Source organism: Solanum lycopersicum, chromosome 4 (genome assembly GCF_036512215.1).
Source record: "Solanum lycopersicum chromosome 4, SLM_r2.1".
Lineage (NCBI taxonomy): Eukaryota > Viridiplantae > Streptophyta > Magnoliopsida > Solanales > Solanaceae > Solanum > Solanum lycopersicum.
Window position 1 is genome coordinate 64,059,808 of NC_090803.1, and position 13,107 is coordinate 64,072,914.

The 13,107-nt window shown below is 30.6% G+C and overlaps 2 protein-coding genes across 2 annotated transcripts; one reads left to right on the forward strand and one right to left on the reverse strand.

The window, feature by feature from the left end:
* The first annotated feature begins 853 nt into the window (after nt 1-853).
* Nucleotides 854-3,120, forward strand: LOC101251673 (transcription factor RAX3-like). Its single transcript, XM_004238506.5, has 3 exons — nt 854-1,387; nt 1,750-1,879; nt 2,281-3,120. Exons 1-3 carry the CDS (start codon nt 1,252-1,254, stop codon nt 2,990-2,992), a joined length of 978 nt encoding a protein of 325 aa, XP_004238554.1. The 5' UTR covers nt 854-1,251; the 3' UTR covers nt 2,993-3,120.
* A 5,269-nt stretch (nt 3,121-8,389) lies between these two features.
* On the reverse strand, nt 8,390-12,993 carry LOC101251977 (G-type lectin S-receptor-like serine/threonine-protein kinase At4g27290). The gene is made up of 6 exons (XM_010321972.4): nt 10,305-12,993; nt 9,938-10,176; nt 9,636-9,846; nt 9,294-9,531; nt 9,067-9,217; nt 8,390-8,994 (listed from the first exon to the last, which is right to left on the reverse strand). The coding sequence occupies exons 1-6, from the start codon at nt 11,593-11,595 to the stop codon at nt 8,692-8,694; spliced, it is 2,433 nt and encodes an 810-aa protein (XP_010320274.1). The 5' UTR covers nt 11,596-12,993; the 3' UTR covers nt 8,390-8,691.
* Between the last annotated feature and the right edge of the window lie 114 nt (nt 12,994-13,107).

Genomic DNA, 13,107 nt, shown 5'->3' on the forward strand with positions numbered 1-13,107 from the left:
TATACAGTTTTTATGTTTGCTATGGAGCGCAATTATGCAAAGTTTGCTATATTATACAAATGTGATTTTTTTGTTTGCTATATGTGAAAGTTGCCCATAGTGACAGATCTTAACAATAAAAAATTGATGCTAATTTCATTCAGGTATGGATTATCGATGAACATAAAAAAAAAATTCAATTACTTATAAAAATTTTAGCAACAAAATTAACTAATAATTATCGATAAATTTTGTAGCTGATTTCACAGCCTTGACATACTTTGCTTCTAGAACTTTTTGATGGTTTATACTTTATACTGTTTCATAATCGGACATCAATTTGACTTCGTTGTTTATAGCCTTAGCTAATATGTACTTTCTAGGAAGTTGTAATTTCATGATTTCTCAATGATTGCGTCCTAATTACTTCAATACTATTGTTTACTGTTTGAAGGAAATTTAATAAGTACTTAGTAAACAAAATGAAAAAGGAACTAATTAGGTGTGGACTAAACCACGTATTACATATAATCAAAATTACGCGTGAGGGACATGTTGAAAATATAATTAAAGCACTCTTTTCAATAACTTAAATTTTTAAATGACATGATGATGCTGTACTTTCATCAACCCAACACGTGATAAACATTTTTGAAGGTTAATAAATGTATATCTTTTTATTGAAACGGGAAATTGAGAAGTAGAACATAAGGAATCAAACTCTCAGCAATAAAAGTGAAAACTCACGAAATAACTAACTGAGCTAATATGATTTCTCGATAGAGATAAAATATGTATGTATCATTAGCTCGCCTATTATTTGTAGACTTTGCAACAATACATATGTCAATGATTTTGAAATGGACGGTACTTATAGTCTTATAAATTAGATTTTAAATTTATTAGACATACAGTTCCAACTTTCTTTTAGGTACAAGACATAAACTTTCAAGTTTTTTTCTTTAAAAAAAGTCTAGTGTATATTTAATGATTCGACTTAGAGAAAGACAAGAAGAAAAAACCCTTGTTTTCTCTTCTGGCATTAATCATCTTCTATCTAGCCATACTCAACTTTTCTGACTGCTCCTTAAAACATGTTTATCCTCTCTATTTTATAATTATATAATTAATCTCTCTATTATTATTCCCCTTTCTCTTTCCTCTCTCTCTCTCTCTAGACACAAATTAAAGTAAACAACACTCAACAAGAAGAAGAAGAAGGGGATATAATTAGGTTAATTAAAACAATATTGTTAGTGAAAATATCAAGAAATGGGGAGAGCTCCTTGTTGTGACAAAAATAATGTCAAGAGAGGGCCATGGTCACCTGAAGAAGATGCTAAGTTGAAGTCATATATTGAGCAAAATGGAACTGGGGGAAACTGGATTGCTTTGCCTCAAAAAATTGGTATGAAAAGTTCAAATAATTCCCCCTCCACTCCACCTTCCTTTTTTTTCCCTATACGATGTTGTGTGAGTTAGAAGTATGTGACCATCTCATCTAAAAACGTAAGCTATTAGAGAGAAAAATACTTTTGTTCTTTACTCGTATACTCAACACGCTCCCTCATTCAAGCACATCTAAATTCTTTTTAGTTATAGATGAGATACGATTTCAGGGCTTCTGTTTGCTCTAATACCACGTTGAAGTGTGTGACTGATGAGATGGTCAGTGTGAACCAAGGGTCATAGTTGTTACTGATTGTGTCTTCTTATGCATATATACCATGATTAATAGTATTAATCATGTTGTTTTTGTGAAAATTTTAGGTCTTAAGAGATGTGGAAAGAGTTGTAGGCTTAGATGGTTAAATTATTTGCGGCCAAACATCAAGCATGGAGGATTTTCAGAAGAAGAAGATAGGATCATTTGCAGCCTCTACATAAGTATTGGAAGCAGGTAATTAATTTAAGTCCCTTAATTAATCTCTTCAAATTATGTTCTTTATCCTCCTCTTCTCACTAATAACTTTTTCTTCTCTCTTACTAGAAATACTAGCTAGTTATTAATATCAGAATCAGAGTAGAGTAGAAACGGAATCAGAATTTTTTTTAAAAGATTCAGAAAATATAGGAATATTACGTACGGTTGACACTTGAATTTGTGACCTAAAATAATTTTTGAAAGCTTTCCTTATTATACCAATAGGTGTTTTCTTTTTTTTGTGTATATACACAAACATATTTAATTTGATTGTACCCTATTTTGCGTACTATAATGTTCAGACGAAAGAAATTCAATTGAACCTCGTTCGTTACATCTAGCTTTATTACTAAATTGTATAAGGAATATTATGTCAGGTGGTCAATAATTGCAGCTCAACTCCCTGGAAGAACTGATAACGACATAAAAAACTACTGGAATACTAAGCTAAAGAAGAAGTTATTTGGGAAACAACGTCAAAAGCAAGGATCAAGAAAAGGAAAAGAAATCAACTCCATCTCATCAATTTCTAATAGCATCAACAACATGAACCAAAACCCTTGTTGGCCTGAGCCTCTCATCATGCAACAACCAATACAATTCTCAAATAATGACCATACATCCATCAGAAAGTTATTAATCAAGCTTGGAGGTAAATTCTCAGAAAATGACCAATTGACAAATGTTGTGTCACCAAATTCTCAACATCCTATCGATAATTCATCGATGCAACTAATGTATCAAAATCATATCAATTTAATCTCTTCGTCTCCAATAGACAATGTCTTCAACAACATGAGTACCGCGCCTCTATACAACATGGATGGGGAAGCTAGCAATTTTACAGCTGAATTTGAGCATATGATAAATAATCATCAACAAAAATTAGATGGTCTTGAATTTTTATACGAGGATAATGTATTTATCGATAAATCAGCGTCTACTTCTGGAGGAAATTTAGACTGGGAATCGATGAATCCTTATGTGCTTCCTTTTCCTCCTATTGTTGATGGAGGTAATTTTCAACAAGGTGTTATACTTCAAGAAGGTACACTTGATGATGAACTAAGATACCCCAGGGAACAATAATAATATTATTGTACGTACATTTTATTATATTGTAAATTTTTGTTGTGAAGGGAGAGGGATGGATGATTTTTTAGGTTGGAGAACCCTAATAAACTTGTTCATTAATATATCTTAGCATCTCTCTTTTATTTTTTCGATTTTATTATTACTACATCTTTTTTAATTCCTTGAAGTTTATTGATCTGAGTTAGGGATATTTTAATATTATGAGTTTTAATGCACTAATAGTAATGTTAACTAATTAAATGATATACGTATAAATAAATTCTTATACTATCAGTATTGATGTAACATGTTATATATGTTAGTTACAATTATTCTAGGTTATTAATCAATGTAGTTACGTATAATTACCTTTTAAGTGACTTGATTAGGTATAGTTTTTTAGAGCTAGCTTTCTTGATTTTCTTGTTTCTTTTGATTGATTTTTCAGAGTCATATTCATATATACATATGTTTCACCTTATTTGTGAATGCTCAGAGGAGATATTAGTCACAACTCACATATTTCGAGATAATAAAATATTCCTGTTGCAACAAGTTCTGGCCTCTTTGGACACAACTTGCTGGTTTTTAGTGTGCAAGTGCATGTTTCAATATTAATACTATTTGATAAGATTCTTTAATGTCTAAAAATATATGTGTAAAATTAGGTCTTAAACATAACTCACACGCCAAAAGCTAGCTCAAAGGGAGGAGGATGCCTAAGTCTTATAAAGAGTCCACTCATCTCATTAACCACTGATGTAGAGTCCTGCTCTGATACCATGCAAAATTAGGTCTTAGGCCTAACTTACATCTTAAAAGCTAGCTCAAATGGAGGAGGATTGTCCAAGCCTTATAAAGAGTCCACTCGTCTCATTAACCACCGATGTAAGACTTTTGTCATTCTTTAACCATATGAGATCGATTATATTTCAAACATGATTCCACCCTTAAGAATTCTGTTGATTTATCCATTTTTTCAGAAATAATTTGCAATGAACGTATAGAATTGTCCAATCTAACTCAATTCCCTCGAGGAAAAAGTTAAATCAAGATTTTTCATGTGTACTTTGTCCACTTATATTATATGCAAAATTTGTTAAAAGATATGTTCGATTTTGTTATTAAGATAGTGGCATGTTGAAGTGTGTGATTACTTCGTATCAAAATTCAGATATTAGAAAGGAACACCGTACACACACTATCAAAAATAAAAGATTTTAGCGATAATTTATACGGTAATAATATAATTGTCACTATATCATATTTAGCAACAAAAATAAATATGACTACTAAATGCCAATATTATAAATAACTATCGTTAAAGACTTTCAAAAAAATTTGAATACAATAACATTAACTATTACCGCACAAAATATTTTTATGATGAAAAATATAACCACTAAAAAAATCTATTGTCATGATACACTTCTAATTAGTTAATTATTCACTACTTTTTTAGCTGAATATAAATTTATACGTAACAAATACACTATATTTAAACATAGGCATGACTTCATAATTTCTAAAAATATAGTATTCAATGCTACCAATCTTTTATGCAATAATGATTAGTTTTATCAATTCACGATATCGTCACACTAAAGACTTTGAGAAATTCTAACTAAGAACTTAATTACTATAACATAGTTTATCATTTCAGACTGACAATTAACACATAAAAAGAAAGTTGATTACAGTTCATGCTATACTTTTGACTTTGATATATAATCTTTTAGCTCTTGACTTTTGTTCCTCATCGATACTTTTGTTTGGTAAGCTAAGGTCGTGGTTTGTTAAAACTCCGTTGACATAATTAATAAAATCTAAACAGAATTTTGTGTTTTTTTTTGAGCCGCAAGTTTATAGAAACTTTTCGTTCCATTTTCCACTCGCTTTTACGATATACTGAAAATAAATTTTCACTTTTATTTATTCACCAGAAAAAAAAGCAATTTCTCTTTTTTATTTTACCTTCGTATTAACTACACATAGTTCTAAATTACAACCTATTATAAAGACGACTATTCATCCATTAAGACAAATATCATGATCAAATATACACTTCATTTATGGTAAAAATGATTGGAGGGAGTAATTAATATTCGCCCTCTCCTTAATTATTTATCTATTTTTGAATAAAAACACTTATTTAAGAAAATAATTATTGACAAAGTGAGTTTACTATATTACCCCTATTAATTTGAAGTGGATGAATTAAAAAATTATGATTTTCAAAAAGTTCTATCTTTTTTTTTTGAAATAATTAATTAAGGGTATAATAGATAAATATTGTCTTTTTTTAATTTGTCAAAATGGACAAATAATTAGCGACAACTATAAAAAAATAAAATAAATTGGACTATCCCTAATAATTAGTGATAGAGGAAATAGTTCTACAAAGAATTTGAGGGAAAAAAAAGAATCGATAGAAAAAATGCTTCTTTTATAATGGTTGGTAAATACTGAAAAAATTAAGCTAAATATGGGGCCAAGAAAGACAAATAAATAAAGATAAATAATTTCACATTTAAAAATACACAAGGTAGCAATTGCATTAACTTTTTTTAAAATTTTAAACTAACAAACTTATAAGCGCCTAAGTTTCTGTAAAGTCAGAAAAGAATATCCTCAGCAAGAAAGAACTACACAGAAAAAGCCTCAAACAAACAACCAAAATTTCCCCAATTTAATTAACAAAAAAAATAATTAAAATTAATTATCAGACTGAAATCACAATCTGTCAACAGTACTTGATGACGATAATAATTACCAAAAATAATATCCGTGATTAAGGTCTTTAATTTCCTTGGCAATGACAACAACCAAACGACGATTACCTAAATAAAATATATATTCAAGTTACATCAACATATCTAATATATTCTAGAAAACAAATGTCTAAAATTGACACTGATTATTTAAACAAAAGATGGTGACACTCACTAAGATTAAAAAAAAGGGGAAAATACCCAAGTACTTCCTCAACCTATGTCCGAAATTCCAGAGACACACTTATACTATACTAAGAACTTATTTTATATGTAATTTTCTATCCCTTTTTAGCCTACGTGGCACTAGTTCGAAAAAAAAAGTCAACCATCATTGGGCCACAAGATAGTGTCACGTAAGCTAAAAAGAGGTAAAAAATTATTAATAAAATAAGTTCAGGGGTAATAGGACCTTAGTATAATATAAGTGTGTCTCTGAGATTTCGGGCATAGGTTGAGTATTTACTTGAGCATTATTCCAAAAAAAAAAAAGCTTAATATTTGTCCTATCCAATGACCTGAAAAAAAGGCTGTTCTTTATTTTAATAATTTGTTGAAAAAGTATCCATTTTTGTAATTGTACCTGTAAGTATATAAATAATTGTTGGTACTATTGTCTTAAATGGTTAAAAATAACATTTTAAAATAGACTTAATTATGTCTTCAATACAGTGTTAACCTGATTTTTCTTAACAAATACATAAAAAAAAATTTATGATATCTATGTGACAATATAACTTGAACCGAAAAGATCTATTTATTGTAATACAAAAATGAATTTTGTGCGATCAAACCCAAGAGAGGAAACATTATATAAAAGAGTAAAAAAAAGACTTATTAATCTCGTGATTTTAAATGAAAATATATTTAAATGTATTAAAATGATATTTAATTTATGGTTTTAAATATGCTAAAAAAATTTAAAAAGTTACAAATAAAAAGGCGTTTATTTTTTAAAAAATTGGACTAAAACCAAAAGCGAGTACTTTCGAATCTAACTATGGGCCGGGTTGGATTCAAATCACCTTCTTGTCTATTCATACCCGATTAGTTTACTGTCCCTCATTATGGGCCGAGCTGGATATGAAAGGCCGTGCACGGTCAATATGGGCTTATGACCTTTTCTCTAAGCGCTTTAAGCCAAATTATCATTTGTCCCATATAAGTTTATAATTAGAGAAGTTTCTCTAATTAATATAATAATTTAAGTATTGATACATTAATTTGATGCGCGAGATACATTAATCGTTAAGTAAGATACATTAGATTTTATACATGCTATACTAATTTGTGTACATTTTATACATGATAGACTAATCTGATGTACGAGATACATTAATCGTTAAGTAAGATACATTAGATTTTATACATGATACACTAATTTGATGTACATTTTATACATGATAGACTAATCTGATACGCAAGATACATTAATCTAATAAGCGAAATACATTAATCTGATGCGCGAAATACATTAATCTAATGTCCGAGATACACTAATCTGATGCGTTACTACATTAATATGATGCTTGAAAATGAGGGATTTTGGGAATTTGTAAAACTAATAGGGGATAATGGTAATAAGAAAACTTAAAAGTAGGATTTCTGTCATTTTTTCTTTTTCCAATCTTCATCTTTTTACTCAGTGGTAGGGAAATACAAAATCAAATAAAAAAATCGAATTAAATTACGAAATGAGTCAAATAAAAAACACTTGATCAGTAGTTTGGTTTGATATTGGAAAATAAAATTTGACTATATTAGGGTTGGTTTGGTTCAACTAAAAAAAAATAACCCGAAAACAAAACAACACGACATTATATAAATAATTTTTAAAATTTTATTTTACACGCAAAATATTTATTTGGTATAATTTTTAAATATTTATTATATTTTTTTCATAATTTTTATCTTTTAATATATTTATTTTATGTTTGAAAGTCAGAATTCTTAATAATCCAATAAAGATTATAGTCTATACATATTGGTAGTTACAATCAAGCTTAAATGAAAATCAAATTAATACTAATACAAAAAGAAAATCAATTCAGCATTAAGAATGACAATAATATTGAATATTTGTTCTTTAGTTTTACATTGGTTTAGATAATTAAAATACATAATCTAATTTTACTTTCTTTTAATATTTAGTCATGTAATTAATACTTATTAAACTTATTTTAGTATAATTTAGTACTTTTAAATTATGATCAATTTCATTATGACTTGTTGAATTTGCAATATTTGTTTTACGTGATTGATCATTATTATTTTTTTGTTGGATATTTTAGTGTCATTAATCATCTCATAATTTGTGTTATTTTCTTAAGAAATAACTTAAATAGTTGCATTTTGATAGGACTAAAGATATATTTGAATTAGAAGTAAATTATATGTTTGTATGAATATTTTACCGAAAAAGCCCGAAAATCCAAAAAACCCAGAGTTGAAAAACTCAACTTTTATTGGTTTGGTTTGATTTATAAATTTAAAAATCCAACACAAATAGTTTGGTTTTTGATATTTGAAACACCCGAACCAATTCAGCCAGCGGAAATCCAAAGTTTGTGACCTTTAATTTCAACGACAAATTGGACTCTTCCATGCAGATATTCGAGAGCGAGAGCTCATTCATCTGTCATTTTGATTTGATTTGATTTGATTTTATATATTATGATAGGCTATATAATTTTGCTTACTAGAATTTACATTTCTTTCTAAGATAAGATACAAATGAAAATCCAGTTGTATATCTCACAACAAATGCAAAAAAAGAGTCAAGATCGCATAACTGCTTATAATAGCATGTCAATTATGATTTATGAACCATTTTTCTAAATACTCAAAAGGCACGCTTAATAATCCCTGAGGTGATGCTCGAGCGCTTCAATGTCGTCATCAAAAAATAATTGATATTTCACTTTATCGTGGAAAGATCAATTTCTATCGAGGATCTAACATTGTCATTGTCATTTCATTATTTGAACTTCCTGTTTGCATTCCTGAGTTATCTGAATCATGTACTGTTCTTTCCATGAAAAATCCTGGTTCTTTAGCTTCTGCCAATAAACTCTCATTACCTAGCATTTGAACCACAGAAGACATGTTTGGTCTATCTTCAGGACATTGTTGAACACATAATAGTCCCACTTGAATTGACCTTAAAACTTGAGAAATATGGCAAGATTCAGCTATCTTCTCATCAATTAGTTCCAAGGATCTATCTTCCTTGTAAAGCTTCCATGCCTGTTTAAGTAATTTAACATCATGACAAATATTCTATAGGTAATATAGACAATGTATAGATAGAGTGCTTACGTGACCGAGAAGGTTAAGGTTGTGATTTTGATGGACGAATCCTCTATTTCTCTTGCCACTCACTATCTCTAACACCAATACGCCAAAGCTAAACACATCTGATTTTACCGAGAAGATGCCATCTACTGCATATTCAGGGGACATGTAACCGCTGTTCCAAAAAAAAAAGAAGAGAATTTAACAAGGGGGACTTAATATGAGAGTACTTTTGTATAATCGATTCTTACTGTGTCCCAACGACATGGCATGTTTTTGCTCCCATGTCGTTTCCTGCAACACTTCGAGCCATGCCAAAGTCTGATATCTTTGGATTCATTTCTGTATCTAACAAAACATTGCTTGCTTTAAGGTCTCTATGGATAATACGTAGTCTAGAATCCTGATGGAGATACAATAAGCCACGAGCAATTCCATTAATAATGTCGAAACGCCTTGACCAATCAAGTAACTTTTTCTTTGTTTGATCTACAAAAAAAGGAAAGGAAAAAGCTTTATTGTTAGCAGTTTTTTTTGGAAAGCATGGTTCATTACTCATTTTTGCTTTTTAATAGTAGGTTAGAAATCCAAACCAAATATGTATGAGTCCAGGCTTTTATTAGGCATGTATTCGTAGATCAACATCTTTTCTTCCCCTTGAATGCAGCAGCCTAAAAGTCTCACAAGATTTCTATGCTGAAGCTTGGCAATATAGGTAACTTCGTTCTTGAATTCATCAATTCCTTGCATGGAAGTCCTTGATAGTCTCTTCACAGCAATTTCTTGTCCCTCTTCGAGTACTCCCTTGAAATGGAAAAAAGTATATCAGAATAAGGAAATAGATTTTACAAAGACGCCTGGTCACTATTCCATTTTTTTTTTTTTGAGTTTATACCTTATAAACAGGTCCATATCCACCTTCTCCAATCTGATTGTTGACCGAAAAGTTATCTGTGGCTCTTGTTATTATCGACAGTTGAAACTGTGGCAACTCAAAATCCTCTTTGAGTTTTAGTTTCCTCTTTTTACGTATGTACATAAACAGAATCAGGCCTAGCAGAATCATTGCCACCAAAACTGAGAAACTCACCGCGAGTATCCCTGTCTTATTTCTGTTTGAACTTGCCTGAGAAACTACAACCATTTTCTTAATTAGCTTCTTCGAATTGATATAGGACACTACTTTTGCATATATAATATGGTCTACATATATTCAACTTTAAAAACACATCACTAAAAATTTCTTTAACATGAGTCCTTACCTAGGTCTGAAGAATCCATTCGTATGTAAATGTCTTGACCTCTTCCAGAGAGCTCTCTGATATCAATCAACTCACCAGACCAAAACAAGCAACCTTTATCTCCATTGCTTATATCTAGGCTCGAATATGCTATGCAAGAACAGTTTGTTGAGCATACTTGCCTACATCCTTCGAGTGTCATGGTCTTATTGTACCAAGAGTTGTTAGTATCTGGCAACTTGATTCCAGAATATTTTACAAATCCATGTTCCTTGTTGCAATCGATAGATGTCTTCCTTACACACCCTTGTGACCAATCTCCCGTTTGCCAATTTTGTTGATATTTAGGTTCAAACTTGTCCAAACATCCACAAACAGGAGAACTATCTATGACACAGCTTCCATAGGCACCACATAAGCTATATGTATCACAAGTATCCAGAGGAATATTGAGGTAAAGATGCCAACTCTTTGTCCTATCCACCCACGTCAAACGTTGTATATAACCATTGTTAGTCAGGACTAGCCTTGTTAACACCGAGTTGTTAATGAGAGAAAAACTATAGTAAACCTCCTCTTCATTGAAAACAAATTGAAATGTATATATGCTGCTTTGTGTTTGTAGTGGTGCAGGTGCTCCACTCCACCGTAAACCATTCCATGGTCCTGCTCGAGCTGATACCCTTGCTCCACGTCTAATGACGCCTTGTGGATATCCAGTAGGATCAATGAGGAGAGTGTATTCCCCTGGAGTTGGATCGTTATCGTTCTTCCATGCTAAAAGGTATGCTTCAACACCACTCTTAAAATTCTTTCCGAGTTTCATATCAGGCAAGAGAGTATCCGTTGGAAAATTGAAACTCTGCCATAGGAAATTTTCTGGATTGTCATCATTTGCATCTTTCACAACAAGATTACCAGAATCCAACAGCACTGCAACTGGATTCTGGACTGATCGTGAGGTGTTCGTGGACCATATAGTTTCATTTTTTTCATCAAGAAGAGCAAGTATTCCCGGCTTGTTGACCTTCAAAACGACTGAAGATGTATTGGTGAGTGGTTTCTCTCTGTTTGCAACCCATACAATGGTTTGCACATAAGGTAGAATTTGCTTGTACCATATCCCAATATATCGCGTTGTGGAACCATTCGGGCTGAAAAATCCCAGCTCAAACGTTCCACCAGATGAAACAATAGTTTCACCATCTATTACGAACTGATTAGTATTGATTACATTTGTCGTAGCAGAACTAATCTTCTGTATAAAACAGTAGAAAGACAATAAGAAAAGTATGAACCATTTAGATTCCATCAATGTGTTTGATGCTTAAGCCCCTTTCAAAATTTGGTCCCCTATATATTATTCCTTTTGATATTTACATAAAACTTTTTATGTGAAGTTTCTTAGTGCCTCTTGTTGACGGAAAGAAGAGGGAAATTTCTTAATCGTGATGTGACATGAGTAATAAGACATCTTTGCCTAAATTTGGAAGTATTCCTTAGTCCTCACAACTCACAAAGCTAAGCCACCATGGCCTGACTTTTGGTCACAAAGTTTTGTTGCATTATGCAACTAGCTATTGACTGGCCCATACGTGCTCTGTACTACACGGTAGAATGTGTGACGTTGCTAAGTTTCGTAGTCCTTGCGCAAACAATTTTTTTTTAAAAAAAATAAACAAAGAGACAGCCCGCATTGACAACCTATTATAATTGCTTGAACTAATCAATGGTGTCGGCGTGGTTTAATCTCCTTTGCGCTGTGTTTCAATTCATATGATATACTTTGACTTGACAAAGAGTTTTTTTAAGAAAAGACTTTTAAAACTTATGAGAGTTTACATGTTTGTGGATCTATAAATCATTATATTAAAGGTAAATCGTTATTTAATATAAAAATATATCATTTTTTTTAAACGAATTAAAAATAAAAGTGAATCACATTATTGATATTTAATGAACCTGCTTTAACGAAATTTTAAAGTGAAATGTACTCACAACGTATATACTTTTTTTTTTGTTTTTTCAAGTTAACTTTCTGTTCAAACACAAATTCAACTTTCAAATATTAATTTTCTAACTTTCTTTTCAACTATAATTTTTTATGTACAAACGCCTTCATATGGTGTTCAAAAATTTTGCCATATACACCGTCTTGCAAACTTTCAATTTACATACAAGAAGAGTTTAAAGTAATATGGTGCGTAGACAACTTTTTATGCTATCATGTTATTTTACATGTAGTATATATAGTGATAAATTTTATTTTCAAATTTCACATTTTAGGAAAATTGATTTTTATGATATGAACGTATGATCTTCCATGAAATTACTGAGAAATACATATACCGCCAATCAAGTAAACGCTAGTTGGGAAAACAATGTTGGACCCCGTTAATTAACAATTGGAATCTAAACATGCTCTAGATCATATATAGTGCAAATATGGACATTCATTTAAAAATAACTATATAGTCAAAGCATCAACATAGGTTGGTTGTAGTACAGTCATAGGATAGTTTTACTCTTACTAAGAGGTCACAAAATTTGAATTAGAATATGGAAAAAATACTATTAGGAGTGTTACCTCCGAATACGACGATTCAAATTTAATTATAACTCCAATACAAATTTAAATATAATAAAAAACAAAATTATATGGTCAAAGCTAACAAATTTGACGATGCTAAAAGATAATTATATATATTCGACCACATAGAAATATATTGAAACAAAAGATGATGACAGGAGTAAGATAAAGAAATTGGTTGAGATCTGGCTAACAAATTTGACGAGGCTAAAAGATAATTATATATATTTGACC